The 21,363-nt window shown below is 43.1% G+C and overlaps 1 protein-coding gene across 2 annotated transcripts in view; it reads left to right on the plus strand.

The window, feature by feature from the left end:
• Positions 1-21,363, plus strand: part of gabbr1b (gamma-aminobutyric acid (GABA) B receptor, 1b) — a 77,757-nt gene that overhangs the window by 16,489 nt on the left and 39,905 nt on the right. For both annotated transcript variants that reach the window (XM_037794594.1, XM_037794595.1), the window contains exon 7: positions 18,717-18,880. In XM_037794594.1, coding sequence (XP_037650522.1) covers positions 18,717-18,880 — 164 coding nt within the window. The remainder of the gene's footprint in view (positions 1-18,716; positions 18,881-21,363) is intronic.

The raw sequence follows: 21,363 nt of genomic DNA on the forward strand, positions 1-21,363 counted from the left end.
TGGAGCGTCGTCTCCGGCTTCTTTTTCGCCTCCCGCCGCGGCGTGTGCTGTTAAATGTGTTTTTGCTCCCCAGTGGGAGAGCTGGAGAGCTGGAGAGCTGGAGACCGGCGATGATGTAATTTGTGTTCTGAAATATAATGAACAAATGCAATTCGGTGTCAAATTGAGCAAACATGTCTGGAGACTGGCCTCCGTGGTGGAGTGATAACAGGATTACTGCACTGATGAAATGAGAAGGCTGCGTTCAGCTCAGAACTTATGAGACTAAGACTTTATGCTTATTGTTCTCTTGTTTTCCATGCTTTTAATATTTAATAAACAAACCTGTCCGTTGTGTAAAGAGCACAACGGGATACACATGACGGGAAAGAGAGATGGTGTAAAGCTGAGGTTGAATTTCAAATCATTTTGATGCTGTACGGTTGGTATATATTGTGCCGAATCGTCACGGTACGGAGGGGGGTGGCGGTCCGGTGCACGCAGCTGCACGCAGAATGCATGTAGATGATGCAGGGCCACATTGAGGGAAACAAATCTGAGATTTACAGAATAATGTCATAATATTATGAGAAAAAAGTCGGAAAGTTACAAGAATAAAGTCATAACTTAACGAGAAAAAAGAAAATAACACGTAAAATTACTACTTTATAATATTATGACTTTATTTTCTAAATCTCAGATTTATTTTTCCTCAATGTGGCCCTGATACTCCGTCGTACCGTCGTACCATAGACCTACAACAATGATACATAAAAATGAAAATGTAAACAAAAAGCAGTTATTCATTTCCATCGGCTGATTGGCGTGCGAGTCAGTCCCACTATGGCGAGCGCTGAGGAGAAGCTGGAGCTGGAGGAGCTGACTGCAGGTTCCCCGTCAGCTACGACACACAGAGAGAGAGAGAGCTGTGTGTATAAGACGAGGACGGTGTGTCGGCGTCGGCAAGTTGTAGGCCAGATGTGAATGAACATGTTAACACACATTCAACGGCATCACCCATGTGCCAATAACCAGGACGAGGACAAAGCAAACCCTGTAGACCAGACACAACCGTATTAACAGAGGCCTTGCATCGTGAGGCTATGTTATATATAATACAGTATATACAGTACAGTGGGCATTATGGCATATATTTTTAATTGTTAACAACTTCAATTTCACAACATTTGATATGGTATTATTTTTCTTTGTCGTTGCATTGATGAACTGTTTGAATATCAAGCTGATTTCATGTGTCTTGTATTGTCTGTTGTTGCTGGAGAGAAGTCTGTCGCTGATGTATTTCTGAGAGAGCTGAGTAGTAATTTTTAGCTCCGGCTCTCCAGCAGCACAGATCTCTGCCTGCAGTGATCTTGGCAGCCTGTTGAGCCAATTGCGGTGCCCTGCAGTGATCTAGCAGCCTGCGCAGCCAAATGTGCTGCCTCGTGTGACCTGGCAACCAGCGCGACCAATCACGGCACCCTAAAGAATCGATTCAGGCCTCGCAGCCTCCGCTGAAGTCCTGCCCTGGTAGATACGTGCAGAGCCGATAAGCAGCAGAATGTGGAAAAGAGGTCTGGAGACCAGATATGATGCAGAAGGTGTGAAATGTTAATGACGCTTGCTGAGAGAGAGAAGCACCAACCTCTAAATAGGACACAGCCATCACTTCTTCCTGGTTCTAATCATATTTTTTGGATCAGGTTTTTATTGCAGGATATTTCTATTACTGTAATGTTAGTATATAATGAGAATGATCAGAGGTGGAGCTCTTCTATGTGCAGTACATTAAGTGAAGATGGTAATAAAGTAAGACGTGTTATCAGACTGGGATGGAAACTGCATGCCCTGGATGTTTCTCTCATCTCATCATCACTTTGAGCCTGTGCTTTATTTTAGAACAACCCTAAAGGCTTACTGCTGAGCCAGGGACAGAGAGCCCATGAATATCAGATGCAGCCTGCAGCTCTTTCAGTCCTATCACAACCAGCGCACAAGCAAGCACTTAAAGATCCCTTCTCTTCCATTCAGCCACACTGTTCTCTAACTGCCTCCGTTTAAAACCCCCCAGCCCCAACATGCCCATCATGCCCATCATGCCCAACACGCACAGTCAGTTTCATTACTGTCATTAACAGATGTCCGCCACGGCCGGTATACGTAGGCGTGAGGGTCCGTCGGGATCGTAAAAAGCACGTCTTCAGGAAGTCGGCGTGTGAAGCCGACACAATCCGGCGGTTAAGGTTTCACCTCTTCTGCTAACGAGACTAGTTTAGTTTAATGGCGGTGCCGTTGGCGTTGTTTTCATACCGCAGATCCCACCTGGAAGAGGAAAGATTACGAAGGTTATTGTAACCCTAGTTCTATGAGCACAGGCGGAGCCTTATGGGCCCCCTGGACACAGACATAGTAAAGCCCCCGACCCCTACTACAAAAGGGCAAAACACCAAGACTGGAAGAGATACAAAACGACTGTGAACAACGCGGCCGTATCTTTGTAGTCATTTTTCGTCTCTTTGCAGTCGCTTTGCGTCTCTTTATCTGAGTGTTGAGTGTTGTCAACGATATGATGTTTTCCAAAAGTGAATTCTTGAATGACAAAAAAGTTACTGAATGATATGTAACACTATACTAATACATTCCAACTTCCAAATATGACACTTCAGTTGTAATGTCTATTTTGTGTTGTACAGGCAAAGTAACGGGCCACTAATCTGCAGTGTTTTCAGAGCCACGTTATCTATAGACCTCTGTTTCTTTACATCTTTATTCACTTTACGTTCTCTCTCTGATGTCCCCTACCTCCCTTCAAAAGCCCTGCATGGTTTAGTTCACTGTAAAGTGGTGTTTATATCGCAAAGGGGAAAGAAAACATGTTGGATATTTTGCTCGTAGAATCATCACACTGCCAAACCTTTCTAACTTGTAGTTTACGGATTGGATGCTACTGATCTAGCTTCATCTGGCCTTACCAGTTGTGCAGCATTTCTGCACGTGAAAGAGGATATGTGTGTGTTCATTTGTAGCTGCATGTTTGAATGTGCTGAGTGCGAGTCGTGGGATGAAAACATGAGTGCTTGTTATATTAACCACCTGTGTCTTTGTTTAGTATAAAGTGTAAACTGATATAAAGCTCTCTAACACTGCCAGTATGTTCAAATAAGCTGTTAAAATGGAGTCTAGTCTGGTTTGGATTGATCATTCTGGTCTGTAAGTGACAAACCCTTATTGTTTTACGTCTTTTTATAAACCCCGAGCTTTAAACAGAGCATATTCTCCCGTCAAGCTTCCCTGTTTATTTTTATGATGAGTCAGTGAAAGCGTTAGCATGAACTCAAAGTAGCCCTGTAAAAGACTCTCATATCAGTTTTCAGGCGACACATCAGACACGCACAGACTGCAGCCGTGTTACCATGTTGCCTACTCAACTTGCTGCCTTTGTGTTGTATTGTGATGACATGGTTTGGTCTGTTTGATTAGAGTTTGTTTTGTTTTTCAAGTAAAGTTCAACCTGATTCTTCTCATAACTGTGGTCGGTCTGACTATGAGTCATAATACCTTTGAACGTTATCATGCCATTGCAGCGATTCAGGAAAAGCGACTCTTTACTTCCTTCCAAAGAAAAGGCGTAGTTTGCCGTCCACTAACCGTCTACTTATTTTATTCCAGTGAAGGCATTGACCTGAACGCTTTGTTATATTGGAGCTCAGCCAAAATGTGTGTTTTTTTATTTTTGAAGGCTGATTATCGTTGGTTGAACAGGTAGGGCCTATTGCAGTTTTGTGTTCAGATATGGGAATCTTTTTAGTTTGTCCAACATAAACCAGATCACAGGAACATCTCCAGCATGTAGATAACATCTGTGCTGCTGCAGTTTATGAAGGATTTTATGGTGTATTTGTTTTACCAGTATGTGAAAAATAACATTTAAAACCCGTTATATAGTCTCCCTGTCAGTATTACAATGAACAGATACAATTTGTCACAGTACAAGATATAGTATTGTATATAGTCTTAGAAGCTGCAAGGAAGTTTTATTTGTGACACAAGCAGATGTTCCATAATCCCTGATGTTTACATGGCAAATAGGTCAAATAAAACAACACAGTTACAAATATATATCATTTTGTAATGAGTCATTTACAATACAAGGTGTAACTGATCAACTTCACAGACTTGTCTGCAGCTTTTCTCTACCCACTCTGGAGCAAAAAACGTTTTTAAATATCACATTTTCTAAAAACGAGAATATAAAGTTCATTATTATATATGCGTAGATTTTGAATTTAAGGCATTAAGTGATTATGAGTTTATGAATGCACCTCGTGAGGGGACAAGAGATAGCTCACTGGAATTTTTTGAAGTTAAAATATACTCTTTTTTTTTACATTATACGGACACATCTAATATGTCTTCAGAAACTTCTTGATAATGAATGATGAGGATCTTCATTTTCTCTGTCCGCAATGCATCAGCAGTAGGGATGAGTGTGGATGGCCTGTTCTGCTCCTCTTGAGACACTGGGGCTGCAAACAGTAAAACAACATCACTGGCATCAGACTGCTGTTCAAAATGATGGGTTTCTCTGTGCTGGCGATATTCTATGTTTTTTTTTATTGTCAACGATATCTTATAATGAGCCATAGAACTCCATTGTTGTCAAAAAACTGTTAAAACACATCGATGAGCCACAAAGTTGCACTGGGGGACGTTTTCCTTCATTGCAATAAACATGAGCACTGTAGTTTATTTTGAGTCAATCCCACACTGTAAATACTATATATTTATTAATCTGCAGTTGAAAATAGTCCCTTACAAAATGTACTATATACTCCTGTTTTGAGTAACATATACTCAAATTTGCAGCGCCCAGCTGTTTCAGGAAATGACTGAGCCTTTCTTTAAATGAAAGTATATGTTTGATCCAAGTTTGTCACAATTCACGTCCTCAGAAACAGAAAGTATTGAGAGGCAGACTGTGTTGTTGGTTTTGGTCGTTTCATGGGTTTCGTTGACAGTAAGAAAAATATTAAATAATGGCAAAAATAGGATAAAATGTTCCCTTCCTCAGGCACATTCTACCTTCTCTATTTGTCTGTCATACATGTGAACATGACAGCATCAAGGTACAACATTAGTTTGTCACAAAACTTGAATAAAATTAGGATAAAGCTTTTAAATGTTGACCAGCTCCACTGAAGTATGCCAGCTCACCTTAACACGTTACTAATAGGACAGACCCAAGGTGTTGAAAAGAGCCTTGTCTCTGATCTGAAGGTGAACGATCATCTGCTTGCTGGCTTCGTCTCCTTTCTTCATCACCATGTCAATGAGACTGCGAGCTTTGTTTGCTGTGCTACTGTTCTCCTCAAGTATTGAGTTTTTCTGGCCGTCATTCAAGTAATCATCTTCGTAAAGGTCATCAAGGAGCTGCGTAATCAGTTCCTTTGTCGCCTTCTCCACAAACTTCGACCTCACTCTGGCAAGCTGCAGACCTAGAAGAGGCAATATAAATCACACAACTCAAAATGTTTAATTTCAACAGAGGTACTAACATTGAATAAGATATTAAAAATATATGTTATCTAGCATACCCTCATTGATATAAATGGGGTGGACAAAAAAATAGAGACACCTGTGAGTATAAAGCAATACAATTCAACAGCACCATAAACTACAAAAAGTGACCATTACAACATTAATGAAGTTTGATTTATTGCAGGACTGTAGACTGCATTAGTTTTAGCTAGGTGTACCAAATAAACTGCAACTGAGTGTATAAAAAGGTTTTAGCAACTAGAAATTATTAGTTGATAATCCATTAAGTATATTAGTTTCACATTTCTAAATAGTGAGTTACAGGAATTCATGATATTTCCTGCATTGTGCATTACTTAAAGCTGCAGTAGGCAGAATACTTTTGGGCATCATTGGGAAAAAATGAGATAATAACCTTTCAGCATATGGTAATTCAAGTGCTCTGAGAGATACTTGCTGCTCCTCCTCATGGCTCTGTTTTCACGCTTTATAAAATCTAGCCCACGGGAGACTTTGGCCAATCACAGGTCATTTCAGAGAGAGAGCGTTCCTATTGGCTGTTTATTCAACGGAGGCAGCTGTCAATCACTCGCAAACTATTCAGCACAGAAGGACACCGGAGGACACGAAGGCACATGATTTATTTTCAGATTACCTGTCTCATGCACTACTGTCAGGATATAGTGACCGTTTTATAAAAATAACTTTTAAATCAGACTTGCACCGATTCTACCCACTGCTGCTTTAAGCACATGTATATACCCTTGTTGTGAAGTATTACCACAAATCTATATGTTTTGAATATTTCCATATGCTTTCTAATAGTTGAGCTCCACTACACCATAAGAGGCTAAACTGTGAGTAAAAGCTTATTGCCCTTCCTCCTCACACAGAGTAGAGAAGAAGCCACTCCCAGCTAATATCTGTTTTTTAACAGCTTTTGAATGCTAATTTAACAAAACTTTATAAACACTTTATAGTTTGCCAACTTGTTCTGAACAAAACACTGGACAGAGATTGAACCGGCTATGAAAGTAATGTAAAACATATCACACTTTGTCATTTCAACAAAAGTGTATCTTATACTAAAAGCTTGTAGATTGCAATTGTGAAAGCCATCATATTATCTTTTACATCTAAATGGATTTAAGGCATGAGCGCCAGCAAAGTGAAACTAAAACGTGGCACACACAACAATAGACAGAATTATAAAGACTTTTTTTTTGACAGACTTTGCAAAACAAAAGGAGAATAATGTGTTTAACATCTCTCCTCCTCACCGCCCTCTTAGCACAGACTACTTCAACTCACGTAGATATACGCATGGTGGTAAAGTGGTATGGTTACTTGTAAAGCGCATTTAGACCCTGAACTCTTACCTGCCATTCTTCAAATCTCGAGTCACAGGTGTGTTGAAGAGAGAGAGAACTGAAGTCTGCAGGTTACAAGTGAAATCTCCCCAGTATTTATCAACCTGTGCGCAGAGACTGGTGCGTAATGCGATGCGTAGGCGTGACCCACTGGTTGAGATGATAACGATCTTTCCTGCTTTATGACAAATAGCCTCACCTACTTTATTTTACCAGTATGGCTACTAATCAGTGTTGGCTGGTGGAAAGTTTTCTAAGTAGGTCTGTGCCACATCCAATCAATTTCAGCAAACATCCCGGTATAATTTAATGCAAAAAAGTGAAGGTATCAAAAACACACTGTAAACAATCTCTGTTAATATACAGCAGGATTTCAACAGTATTAACCTGTTATTGTTAAAAACAGTGCTTTACTGTTAATACAAAATAAAACCTGTTAAATTACGCTCATAGAACGTTTCTTAAAGGGACTATTTGTAACTTTCAGAAATGCTTGTTAACAGCGACACCTGTGGCCGTGAAATCAACTAAAGTCAGCGTCGGGCTCGCACTTGCTCGCTCTACATATACAGTATACATAAACAGTGAGGAGACACACGTCAGCTAAAAGCACAATATCACTCTATATTTCAGCTGCTTGGCAGTAATGTTAGCTGACCAGACCAAGGTCTCTCCATGAATCAATGCTGATCCTAGTGTTGGCTTCTCCTGCCTAAGTGCAGGCTGAAGCAGCGGCGCTCTGCAGCGTGTCTCCCTGCTCTCTCCGCCCGAAGCCGGAGAGAGCAGAGGAGACACCGGCACCCGGTCGGTAACGAGAAGACAACGTTACTAGCTAAGGAGCTCCGTTACTTCACAAGACACGGGAAACCTCTGTTGGTCTGGAGGAGCTGCAGCAGTTATTTCTGCACAAACGTCCACTGAACATTCACTAGATATTCTCAGAGCTAAACTAACTCTTCTGCAGTGTGGAGTGAGCGCGCGTTCACGTCTAGAGGTGGAGTGAGCTGAGAACGCGCGAGCTGTCTGAGTGAAAGCAGGCAGGCAGAGTTGGAGAGGCAGCGGCTACACGCGAACGCGCATATGTGAGCGCGCATGTGTGGCGACCCGCTACATTTATGCGCGTACAAAGTTACAAATAGTCCCTTTAACTGAACTATAATGCATTCTTAAAAAACATCCCTTTACTGCTGATCAACTGTCTAAAGTCTCATCAGTCACAGTTTCATGCAGTATTGTTTTAATTCTGGGACCTGATCTGCTCATGAGAGGCTTGTACATTGTACATGATTGTAAAATCAGTGAATTATCTTTATTGTTCTTCACTCACATGTTGTTCTGGTTTCATTCTGTGCTTGTAGCAGCTAGAGACACACAACAAGTCTATTAGAGCCTTTTTCATAACAACCTTTAATTGTATTTAGTGTGACTATTCCTACGTCTGTAACCTGCTAAGTCTATTCATCTATAGGCAAAAAATAATGTTTATTCAAATGTTTGTAAGATAATGTAAAAGAAAGGTGAAAAACATCTATATAATGTATCTCTAAACAGTAAATTAACTGTAAAATACTTTAAAAAACAGTTCAAACAGTTCAAACTGTATTTTTCATTAACAGTACAAAGCTGTAAATTTCAGCGCCAGTATAATAATGTTAATTTTACAGTAACATAAAGGCAACCATGCTGCCATCAGTTCTTTACTGTATTTTACTGGGACATTCTTAACAGTGCACATTACTACTTTTCAGTTCAATAATCAACAATTATTTTATTCCAACAGGAAGAGTAAAGAATGCTTTTAAAAAACACAACAGTATAAAATGTACTCAGTGGTGGAATGTAACTAAGTACTTAAATACAATTTTGAGGTACTTGTACTTTACTTGAGTATTTCATTGTTCTGCTACTTTCTACTTCTACTCCACCTCCACTACATCTCAGAGGGAAATATTAGACTATTTACTCCACTACATTTATCTGACAACTTTAGTTACTTTACAGATTCAGATTATTAATACAAAATATAATCACATTACAATCAAATTACACATTTTACTGGGTGCATTCCATATTTAAAACACAAATATTGACAATTTATATAATGTTTATTATTATTATTATTAGTAGTAGTAGTAATGTTTTTTGTGTGTGACTCAGGGAGGGCGGCGCCACTGGCTACTATATGTACGCAGTGTTTTCAGAGCCACGTTATCTATAGACCTCTGTTTCTTTACATCTTTATTCACTTTACGTTCTCTCTCTGATGTCCCCTACCTCCCTTCAAAAGCCCTGCATGGTTTAGTTCACTGTAAAGTGGTGTTTATATCGCAAAGGGGAAAGAAAACATGTTGGATATTTTGCTCGTAGAATCATCACACTGCCAAACCTTTCTAACTTGTAGTTTACGGATTGGATGCTACTGATCTAGCTTCATCTGGCCTTACCAGTTGTGCAGCATTTCTGCACGTGAAAGAGGATATGTGTGTGTTCATTTGTAGCTGCATGTTTGAATGTGCTGAGTGCGAGTCGTGGGATGAAAACATGAGTGCTTGTTATATTAACCACCTGTGTCTTTGTTTAGTATAAAGTGTAAACTGATATAAAGCTCTCTAACACTGCCAGTATGTTCAAATAAGCTGTTAAAATGGAGTCTAGTCTGGTTTGGATTGATCATTCTGGTCTGTAAGTGACAAACCCTTATTGTTTTACGTCTTTTTATAAACCCCGAGCTTTAAACAGAGCATATTCTCCCGTCAAGCTTCCCTGTTTATTTTTATGATGAGTCAGTGAAAGCGTTAGCATGAACTCAAAGTAGCCCTGTAAAAGACTCTCATATCAGTTTTCAGGCGACACATCAGACACGCACAGACTGCAGCCGTGTTACCATGTTGCCTACTCAACTTGCTGCCTTTGTGTTGTATTGTGATGACATGGTTTGGTCTGTTTGATTAGAGTTTGTTTTGTTTTTCAAGTAAAGTTCAACCTGATTCTTCTCATAACTGTGGTCGGTCTGACTATGAGTCATAATACCTTTGAACGTTATTATGCCATTGCAGCGATTCAGGAAAAGCGACTCTTTACTTCCTTCCAAAGAAAAGGCGTAGTTTGCCATCCAGTAACCGTCTACTTATTTTATTCCAGTGAAGGCATTGACCTGAACGCTTTGTTATATTGGAGCTCAGCCAAAATGTGTGTTTTTTTATTTTTGAAGGCTGATTCTCTCCCTCAGAAGGAGATACATTATACCAACTGATTTGCTTTGGTTGGTGTGGTTTCTCTGGCCACTGATTGGAAATCTCTTCCTCTGAATTCTAAGGCTAATATATTATTTTCCAAAATGCTCCGTCAATGGTAAACAGTGTATTCTCCTGTTGGTGTTGACTCTTGTTTTGAGTTGTTTGGTGGATTGGATGATTGAATTCTCTATCAGTAACAAGGAACAAACAAGACATATTGGCTATTTTACACTTTATTCATTTAATCCACCGTCAGGAGCCTCAGTAGTGGTGGAAGATCCATACGCAGCCACAACAGCCTGGCACCTCCTCCTCATGCTGGTCACCAACCTGGTCACACGTTGCTGTGGGATGGCGTTCCATTCCTCAACCAGGATTGGTTGCAGGTCAGCCAGCGTGGTTGTGTTGGTCACTCTAACACGTACAGCACGCCCAAGCTGATCCCACAAGTGTTGAATTGCGTTGAGGTCTGGACTCTTGGCAGGCCGTTCCATTCTCCAAACTGCTTTTCTTCTAACCCGCAATATGCTCATCTATACTGTTAGAGTGACATTTCTAATATGTTTTCCTCTGCTGTCTTTTGCTGCCTCCGATGGCTGTCGTCAGCTAAAGGTCTGCATGACAGCTTCAGGCTAACAAAGTGTGGTTTTAAAAAGAGAAGCATTGCTCCAAATGGAGCAGCCATCATCTGCACATCTTTGTGATATTGAACCATATTTGAAATAGTTGAGACTGTAACATGATGAACACATTGAAACAGGGTTATTATCTGTGCATCTTCCATCAGCTAAATCAGGCGCCTCTCAGCTCATAGACAGCAAACTTCCAAGTAAAAAAGGGACTTTTAATAGTGTAAACAGATTAACAAAAAGGCAAACACATTGAGTATATAGTCAACCTACAACAGGTACAATTATTGTTGGTTGAACAGGTAGGGCCTATTGCAGTTTTGTGTTCAGATATGGGAATCTTTTTATTTTGTCCAACATAAACCAGATCACAGGGACATCTCCAGCATGTAGACAACATCTGTGCTGCTGCAGTTTATGAAGGATTTTATGGTGTACTTTGTTTTACCAGTATGTGAAAAATAACATTTAAAACCCGTTATATAGTCTCCCTGTCAGTATTACAATGAACAGATGGCAAATAGGTCAAATAAAACAACACAGTTAAAAATACATATCCAATCCAAATTTATTTATAAAGCACATTTAATTACATTATAGTCCCTGTTTAATAAATGCCACCACTTCTTTTAAATAGCAAGAAATTAGCAAAATGAATTGTAATTTAAATAGAACAATAGTATATAATTTATATACATTTTTGGCTTATTTTTATCAGGAGTACTGATGATTAATACGGCGCACTGTGTCTGAGTTAATGGCAGTGTTGTCTGGGGTCTTATAGGCTTTAAGAAGTTAAAAAATAGATAAAAATAGATAATAAACGTTTCACATTTTACATGTTGCCTTGGCCGTATGAAGAAAATCAACTTGATTTCATCGATTGCAGGCAGGTATGTTTTAAGATTTGGTGGAAGAACTAAGAGCCCGGGGCAGGCAATCATTCAATATCCTGTTGACTAGTTGCATGTCGTCGATGAGAAAGAAAACTGTTGAATACAAGTTAATAAAAATGTCTATGTTCCATTAATTCAAAGGCTTACCCACTGTTAACTATACATATATCAAAAATATGAATGTTTTATAGTATTTATAGTAGATTTTATAGTAGTGTTCATCATGGAAGGATTATTTGACATGCTGGACTCTATGGTAATACTCTCCTCCAATCACGTGCAGGCATTTTACCACTGAATCTTGAAATACAGTATAGAACGTAACATACATGAATAATAGAAGGTACATAAGCTAAAATAAGAATAGAATACAAATAGAAACTATACGAGAGCATTTGGAGACAAATGACACGGTAAAGTGACCGTGGTGTGAACACACACCAGGCTAATGTATGATATGATTAAGTAATGGTATTCGCTGTTTGTCTGTATTCATATAATATATAGAACCGTGCTCTAGCTGTGAGCACTGTTCTCCCAGCAGCTTTTTTTGTGCCGTTATATTCGTGGCTGACGTTCGTCTCTGGAGCTCTGCTGAAAGCTGCATGCCAATGTGGTTTCATGCAGTCAACCCTGACGGGACTCCGTTTAGACAGACAGTCAGGAGAGACTGTTCTTCTGTGCATGAAATACAAAGAGAGAGCCAGCTGCCTTGTTTGCATTGTGATTCCACCACATACTGTAAGTCCTAGACCTCATTCAGATGAGCTAATCTGTTAAGGTGGGGTAGGATTGAATCAGTGTAATTGAATGATTGATGAGCGGAGGAGCGAAGACAGACACTGAATATTCTCCTGATAGCATCATCTAAGTTGTGCAGTGGAGGCTGGTCCGTAGAGGCAGTGGAGGCTGGTCCGTAGAGGCAGAGGAGGCTGGTCCGTAGAGACAGAGGAGGCTGGTCCGTAGAGGCAGAGGAGGCTGGTCCGTAGAGACAGAGGAGGCTGGTCCGTAGAGACAGAGGAGGCTGGTCCGTAGAGGCAGAGGAGGCTGGTCCGTAGAGGCAGAGGAGGCTGGTCCGTAGAGGCAGAGGAGGCTGGTCCGTAGAGACAGAGGAGGCTGGTCCGTAGAGACAGAGGAGGCTGGTCCGTAGAGGCAGAGGAGGCTGGTCCGTAGAGACAGAGGAGGCTGGTCCGTAGAGACAGAGGAGGCTGGTCCGTAGAGGCAGAGGAGGCTGGTCCGTAGAGACAGTGGAGGCTGGTCCGTAGAGACAGAGGAGGCTGGTCCGTAGAGACAGAGGAGGCTGGTCCGTAGAGGCAGAGGAGGCTGGTCCGTAGAGGCAGTGGAGGCTGGTCCGTAGAGACAGAGGAGGCTGGTCCGTAGAGGCAGAGGAGGCTGGTCCGTAGAGGCAGAGGAGGCTGGTCCGTAGAGACAGAGGAGGCTGGTCCGTAGAGGCAGAGGAGGCTGGTCCATAGAGGCAGTGGAGGCTGGTCCGTAGAGACAGAGGAGGCTGGTCCGTAGAGACAGAGGAGGCTGGTCCGTAGAGGCAGAGGAGGCTGGTCCGTAGAGACAGAGGAGGCTGGTCCGTAGAGACAGAGGAGGCTGGTCCGTAGAGGCAGAGGAGGCTGGTCCGTAGAGGCAGAGGAGGCTGGTCCGTAGAGGCAGTGGAGGCTGGTCCGTAGAGGCAGAGGAGGCTGGTCCGTAGAGACAGAGGAGGCTGGTCCGTAGAGACAGAGGAGGCTGGTCCGTAGAGGCAGAGGAGGCTGGTCCGTAAAGGCAGAGGAGGCTGGTCCGTAGAGACAGAGGAGGCTGGTCCGTAGAGACAGAGGAGGCTGGTCCGTAGAGACAGAGGAGGCTGGTCCGTAGAGACAGAGGAGGCTGGTCCGTAGAGGCAGAGGAGGCTGGTCCGTAGAGACAGAGGAGGCTGGTCCGTAGAGGCAGTGGAGGCTGGTCCGTAGAGACAGTGGAGGCTGGTCCGTAGAGGCAGAGGAGGCTGGTCCGTAGAGACAGAGGAGGCTGGTCCGTAGAGGCAGAGGAGGCTGGTCCGTAGAGACAGTGGAGGCTGGTCCGTAGAGACAGAGGAGGCTGGTCCGTAGAGACAGAGGAGGCTGGTCCGTAGAGGCAGAGGAGGCTGGTCCGTAGAGGCAGTGGAGGCTGGTCCGTAGAGACAGAGGAGGCTGGTCCGTAGAGACAGAGGAGGCTGGTCCGTAGAGGCAGTGGAGGCTGGTCCGTAGAGACAGAGGAGGCTGGTCCGTAGAGACAGAGGAGGCTGGTCCGTAGAGACAGAGGAGGCTGGTCCGTAGAGACAGAGGAGGTTGCTCCTCCTCTATTTCTGAGAGGCAAGAGGGAAATCGAAATATGAAAATCTCATTATCATTAATAAAATATTTTTCTTTGAATATAATCCATTATTCAAATCCTGATGAAAATGCTTCAACAGTGACCCTGCAGGGTAGAGGAGGACGAGGACCCTCCGTCCTCCCTTGAGGTGGGACCTCTTCAATCAACTCAATGTATTTCTTTTTTTCATGCTTGTCTGTGATTGGCTAAAACACATAAAATGACGCTCCAATGGAGGTTATCCTCCTCTTGGCTGGTTACCAATCAACAACCAACAGATTATAGGACTGGCATCGCGTTGGTCCAATGATGATGTCCAGATGTCCTCTTCAGTCTCTACCGCTGTGTTGTACGTGATGAACTGGCAGTAAAGTATCATACAGCAGCTTATTAGGAAATAAATTCTAACGTGTGAACTACTTTTAAATACATAACAAAACAAATGCTTTTTATTTAGGCCTTCTAACTGAGCTGCAGCGAGCTACTGGTGTTAGCTAACACAGCAGTTACAGTTAGATTTGAGCTGGATGTGTGCTGTCCCGGGTGCTGCCATGCATACTGTGCACGTTACAGTAGATGGATCACGTCATGCAGCTGCACTGAAAGGAAACTGGAACGCAGCAGCGTAAGTAATAGTAACATGTCACATGTGATACTGCTTGGAAGCTCCCCTGCAGGGCTTTAGTGCTCGGGCAAATATAGAAATGTAGACTTTGGTTAGAGAGGCGAGAAGGGAAGAAGACAGCGGAAGAGGCAAAACTAAAAAAGGCGAGAGGGAGAGAAGATGAACCATCACAGCATCTCTGTTTGATGCGTTTGATCCGAACTTAACGAGAAAGAAAGTCGTAATATTACGAGAATAAAGTCATAACTTTACGAGAAAAAAGAAAATAATACGTAAAATTACTACTTTATAATATTATGACTTTATTCTCTAAATCTCCCATTTATTTTTTTCCTCAATGTGGCCCTAATACTCCGTCGTGCCGTCGTACCGTCGTACCATAGACCTACAACAATGATAAATAGAAATGAAAATGTAAACAAAAAACAGTTATTCATTTCCATGTTTAAACTCCACAGAGAGCCTCTGGAGAGGAGCTGAAGAGACGCAGGTTGCTGACTGCTGGTCTAGAGGCAAATTCCTATCATCTGTGTTGACATGGCAATGAAGTATTGATTGATTGATTGATTGATTGATTTAGCAAATCATGCCTTGTACAATTTATAGTACGTAAATGACCTTCACTCCAGGAAGGAGTTGGAACAGGATTAGACGAGTGGACTCTAATAAGCTCTTTAATTGTATTCATTGAATCCCAGCCGCTCTGCTGTCGTCCTCTCCATCCAGAGTGTTCCCTTTTACAAAATGAGACTATTATTTATAAAGCCAGAATCACTTATCAGCTCTGTTCAAAGTGTTATTCAAATTTATTGAGGGGGGAGAGGAGGTGGGACTCCAAATGGATCAGGAGGCAAAACAAGAACCACGTCATCTCTCTCCGGTTTCATGTCCACGGAAACTGGTTTCTAACAAGTTGTTGTGTGCTGAGCTGTCGGCTCTGAAGTCACAGCAAATGACAGCGCAGTTTGTTGATAGTAATGAGCCGGAGAGCCGAGGGAGATGTGGGAGGCAGAGATACATGCCTCTCTTCTCCAGCAGCACAGATATAATCCCAGAGAGATGGCAAAACAGATAGGAGGAGCTCACACAGAGATACGTATCAACCCGCCGAGCCGGTCAGGTAGAGAGAGAGAGAGAGAGCTGAGAGACCTGGAAACAGAAATAGGACGAAGCAGAAAGAAATGAGAATGAAGAGAGAGGGATCTGTGTCAGCCCGTCGCTGTGCTGATGCATTATTAAAGATCCACTCAGCACACACACACACACACACACACACACACACACACACACTCACTCACACACACACACACACACACACACACACACACACACACACGGAGTCAGTACTAAAGAAGTGTGTAAATGTAGGAGTATGTGGGGGACGGCAGAGCGTGACTCATGGTGGTTCAATAACAGCTCTGAGATGTTTATGGTTTATGTGGCTACGTTAAAAGATTGTTTTGGCTTCTGAAGAACACAACAATGAAGTCTATGATATCAGCATTAATATATCATCATTTATATAAAGATATAGAGGAGTAATGTCTACCTGAGCAGAGAATGAAGTCTTTCTCTCCCTGTCTGTGTGTTGGCGTCGGAGTTTCTCTGTGACGGCCGCCGCTCTGCGCGTCTCACATACGGTGGTTACAAACTTAGGACTTTATTCTCATAATACTATTCTCGAAATCTCAGATTTACTTATTCTTTCCTCAATGTGACCCTTATACTCCGTCGTACATTGACGCGTAGCCTCAGTGTCAGTAGTCAGTATATTTTTGGCATCATTGGGCAAACATCCCATAATAACCTTTCAGCATATTGTAATTCAAGTGTTCTGAGAGAGAACTAGACTTCTGCTCCTCCTCATGGCTCTGTTTACAGACTTTAGAACATCTAGCCCGTGACGGGAGACTTTGACCAATCACAGGTCATTTCAGAGAGAGAGAGCGTTCCTATTGGCTGAGCTCCGGCTGGGGGGCGGTGCTTGGTATATCATCAACTTCATCTCAACATGGCGGTGGCGTCACAAACGTTCTCATGTTCCAGCTAAACCGTGCACTACAAGATGATTGTGAAAACACGTGAGGAGAGAAATAGGCATTAACGTAACAGAATATTGATTCATATTTGATCAGCGCTGCCTAGTTTGACCGTTTGATCAGAGTTCAGAGTGATTGACAGCCGGCTCTCAGAGACGGCAGCTGGACAGCAGACCTCAGATCAGCTCTGACTGCTTGTTTTCCTCTGGTCTGTGAAATCTTGCAGATGCTGTTAGACCACGGGTCAGCAACCTTCAGCTCCTCTCCAGAGGCTCCCTGTGGAGTTTAAAAATAGAAATGAATAACTGTTTTTTGTTTACATTTTCATTTCTATTTATCATTGTTGTAGGTCTATGGTACGACGGTACGACGGAGTATTAGGACCACATTGAGGAAAAAAAACAAATCTGAGATTTAGAGAATAAAGTCATAATTTTATAAAGTAGTAATTTTACGTGTTATTTCTTTTTTTTCGTAAAGTTATGACTTTTTTCTCGTAATATTCTGACTTTATTGTGTAAATCTCAGATGTGTTTTCCCTCCATGTGGCCCTAATACTCCGTAGTACATTGTCTCTTTGGCCCTCACTGCATTAGACTTATATACTATATACTTAGACTATAAACTGCGTTACCTTCATCACAATGATCACATGTTTTGCGGCTCCAGACAGATTATTATTTATTTTTTTTGCCTAAAATGTCTCTTTAGATAGTGAAGGTTGCTGAGCCCTGATCTAGGAGCACCGGTGGTTACCTGTTTCATTCACTACTGTCACGATATAGCGACCGTTTTATAATAATAACTTTTTTTTTAATCATATTTGCTCCAATCTGCCTACTGCTGCTTTAACATGAGTCCGTGGAGGCTGTCGGTGTGGGGGAGAGACGGAGAGATGGAGGGATGGAAGGATGGAGGGATGGAGGGATGAGAGATGGAGGGGGGAGATAAATGAGAGGGGCTGTGTTTAGGGATTGCAAATTCAAAGTGGTTTGTGAAACGGAGAGACTGAACATCCCTCCTCCTCCTCCTCCTCCTCCTCCTCCTCCTCCTCTCTCACGGTGCTGCTGCTGCAGTCAGCCTCATCCACCGCTCTCTCTCTCTCTCTCTCTCTCTCTCTCTGTCTCTCTCTCTCTCTCTCCTCTGAGGGGGGGTGAACCGCATTCCAGCACCGCTGGCGACGGATTCATCCCTCTCCTCTTCTCTCCTCTCCTCTCCTCTCCTCTCCTCTCCTCCTCCAGACCGCATCTCTGTTAGACTCCGTTGGATTATTGAAAGGAGACCTGTCTGTGGTTCTGTGGTGTGTCTCATTCAGCCGGTTGTGTTCCGTGCACCGTTCATCCTCCCGACCGACTGGAGCTCCGGGAGCTGGTAGATGTAGGCGGATCGGGTTGATGAGGACGGGCAGAGAACTGGACGCGGATCCGGACCCAGTGAAGCTCTCCACGGCTCCTGCTGAGCTCAGTGTGGATTATTTCCATCAGGAATAAAAAGGAGACGATCCGTTTATCTGTGAACATCACAGAGCCTCCGCGGGGTTCCGGTTCAGCACCAGTGGATCTATTTAATCCAGAATCTGGGCTTCATTTAGCAGACAGCCGCCCCAGCCCCCCCAGCCTGCTCCAGCCTGCTCCATGGTCTCTAGTTCGGTTTGGCAGCAGCAGATCTTCCAGTTCACCAGAGCTGGTTGAGTTGTTTTATATTAATTAGTTTGTGCTCTTCATGCAGATTAGTGTTCTGAATGTGCTCCCATCTCTGAGGAACATCAACTCGTGCATTCTTCCTCCTCCTGACCTGTGCACGGTGACCCACCACGCACGGTGACCCACCACGTACAGTGACCCACCACGTACGGTGACCCACCACGTACGGTGACCCTGCACGGTGACCCACCACGCACGGTGACCCACCACGTACGGTGACCCACCACGTACGGTGACCCTGCACGGTGACCCACGCACAGTGACCCTGCAGCAGCCCGCCAGCATCCAGCAGCTATGAGCCTCCTCCGCTCCTCTCTGACCTTTGCCCTCACTGTCCTCCTCCTCTGCTCCCGCCCGGCTCTAGGCAAGAAGAAGAAGCTCTACATCGGAGCCCTGTTCCCCATGAGCGGAGGCTGGCCCGGAGGACAAGCCTGCCTCCCCGCCGCTCAGATGGCCCTGGACCTGGTGAACGAGAGGAGCGACATCCTGCCGGACTACGAGCTGGAGCTGATCCACTATGACAGTATGGTGAGTAACCGTAACACAGGCTGTTTCTCTATATACACTCTCCATCTCTCACCACAGTGATCAGAACCACAACTGGTTGGATTTGACTCATGAGACTGCTGTAGATGATGCAACATTCACGCCGTCATTAGCACCATTGAAGTGTTTTCTAACCCATGAAGTGCACGTCCTATATGTCCTGTATGTCCTGTATGGAGTAAATGAACTGTCACTGTGGTTCGGGTTGAACAAAATTAGGAATTTAAAAACTAGAAACGCGACTACTTGGTTGTGGTTAGATCATTTGACCAACAAGTTATTAACATGATGATTAAAACCTTTCATTTATAACTACAGACTTGAAGGTTAATTAGTGTATGGGAGCTGTGGCTCAGAGGTAGAGCAGGTCGTCCATCAATCAGAAGGTCGGCTGTTCGATCCCCGGCTCCTCCAGTCACATGTCAACGTGTCCTTGAGCAAGATACTGAACCCCAAACGGCTCCTGAAGGCTGAACTGTCGGAGTGTGAATGAGTATTTAGATCAGATCCTGATGGGCAGGTTTGCTCCTTAGCAGCCTCTGATATCAGTGTATGAATGTGTGAGTGAATGGGTGAATGCTGACACACACACATATATATATATACCCAATTTATGCCCAATTTATGGTAATCACATGCAGTTTGGGGCAAAGACCATGCAGTTTCTTGTATGCAGTACAAATGTGTGTTTGAATATTTCTGCATCCTGGGGTCCCTAAGCAGTGTTGAGTTCCATAAATGGGGTCTCACTGTAAAGCTGAGACTCTGGTGGATCCAATGAGCCCAACTGGATTCATGTGATGATGTTAGTCCCCATAGGAGACATTTCATTGACCTCACTGTATAAAATGACCTCTGGTGACCTCTAGGATAATCACAGCCTCATAAAACTTTACAGCCACAAACTAGAGACCTAGAGCATTCAGAGGATGGATGGATCAAACTAGAGACCTAGAGCATTCAGAGGATGGATGGATCAGACTAGAGACCTACAGCATTCAGAGGATGGATGGATCAAACTAGAGACCTAGAGCATTCAGAGGATGGATGGATCAAACTAGAGACCTAGAGCATTCAGAGGATGGATGGATCAAACTAGAGACCTAGAGCATTCAGAGGATGGATGGATCAGACTAGAGACCTAGAGCATTCAGAGGATGGATGGATCAAACTAGAGACCTAGAGCCTTCAGAGGATGGATGGATCAGACTAGAGACCTAGAGCATTCACTGGATGGATGGATCAAACTAGTTAGATCAACATTAAGGGGGTTTCTGAGCAATTTACACAACAGAAGCGCCAATCGCTGAAAAATGCGAATCTTGCAGAAATCTCCAAATGTCAAAAGTTTTTGATCCCACACACAGATCACAGCATGTATTTTTCTCTGGTGTTCCTCAAGGTCTTGGTGTCTTAATGTGTTTTTTTGGAGGGATTATTGATCATTTTTATCAATTCTCCAGTTGGTAAAAACTTGTCAAATTTAGCATCAAATCTGTGGAATAAATGATATTAACCAAAAATATTGCTGCAACAACTTATGGGACATAATAGAGCATGGAGATGACCATCATTAACTCGTATCATTATCTAAGCCCTGATACACGTTCACAGTTTATTTTAATGAATGAATTAATTGACTAGAACAACTTGACACACAGTGCTGAGCTGCAACTCAAATGAATCTTCAGGCTCCCAGCTTTCAGATGATGAATACCACTTCCATGTGACGTCTACTTTTTATCTTCCCATGAACATCCCGTCCCTCTAAAACAAGAGTTTGGAATGACAAGGGGTTAATAAATACATTTGTAAACAAATGTCAATCCTGTATGCACAAAACCTCCTGGCAGAGTGCGCTTTGTGAGCGCACAACATTTTTGTTGCTTTGTTTTAGCTATGTAGGAAGACGACATTCCCATTCTACAATTGTATAACTGGTTGATTGTTTGTGCAACCAGGGAATGAGCACAACACCAGACCTACAGTATATGAGTCACTGAACTAATCGGAGATGTGGGTTCACAGAAGCCAGGCAATCAGTTCGTTGATAACATGAGCTTCCAAAGCGACGTGAGTCATGACAACATACTGACGAACCGCGTCGACAAAGAGGAGCAGCTGCCACGAACTGCGTCTAACCAACAGTGACATGATGGACGTCTATGCAGCGTATGGGCTCTAACTGGCATACGTCCTAATATGAGCAGCTGCCTTCGGAGCACAGTTTGCAACACTGATTTCAATGTCAATGTCAAATAAAAACAGGATTCAGGGTTACGGCTTGTTCAGACCGCTCGCGTGAGCAGCGCTTGACGGCTGCCTCGCTGAAATGCTGCGTGACTCACGCGTCGGGTGTCCACACTGGCTGCGTTTCTGCTGCTGTCAGGTCGTTCTTTCTACATAGAGTTTGCCTTTCATAATGGCCGTTTCATTTCATTATAAATTACATTTATATTTATTTA

The sequence above is a fragment of the Sebastes umbrosus genome, chromosome 15 (genome assembly GCF_015220745.1).
Source record: "Sebastes umbrosus isolate fSebUmb1 chromosome 15, fSebUmb1.pri, whole genome shotgun sequence".
In the NCBI taxonomy this organism is placed as follows: Eukaryota; Metazoa; Chordata; class Actinopteri; order Perciformes; family Sebastidae; genus Sebastes; species Sebastes umbrosus.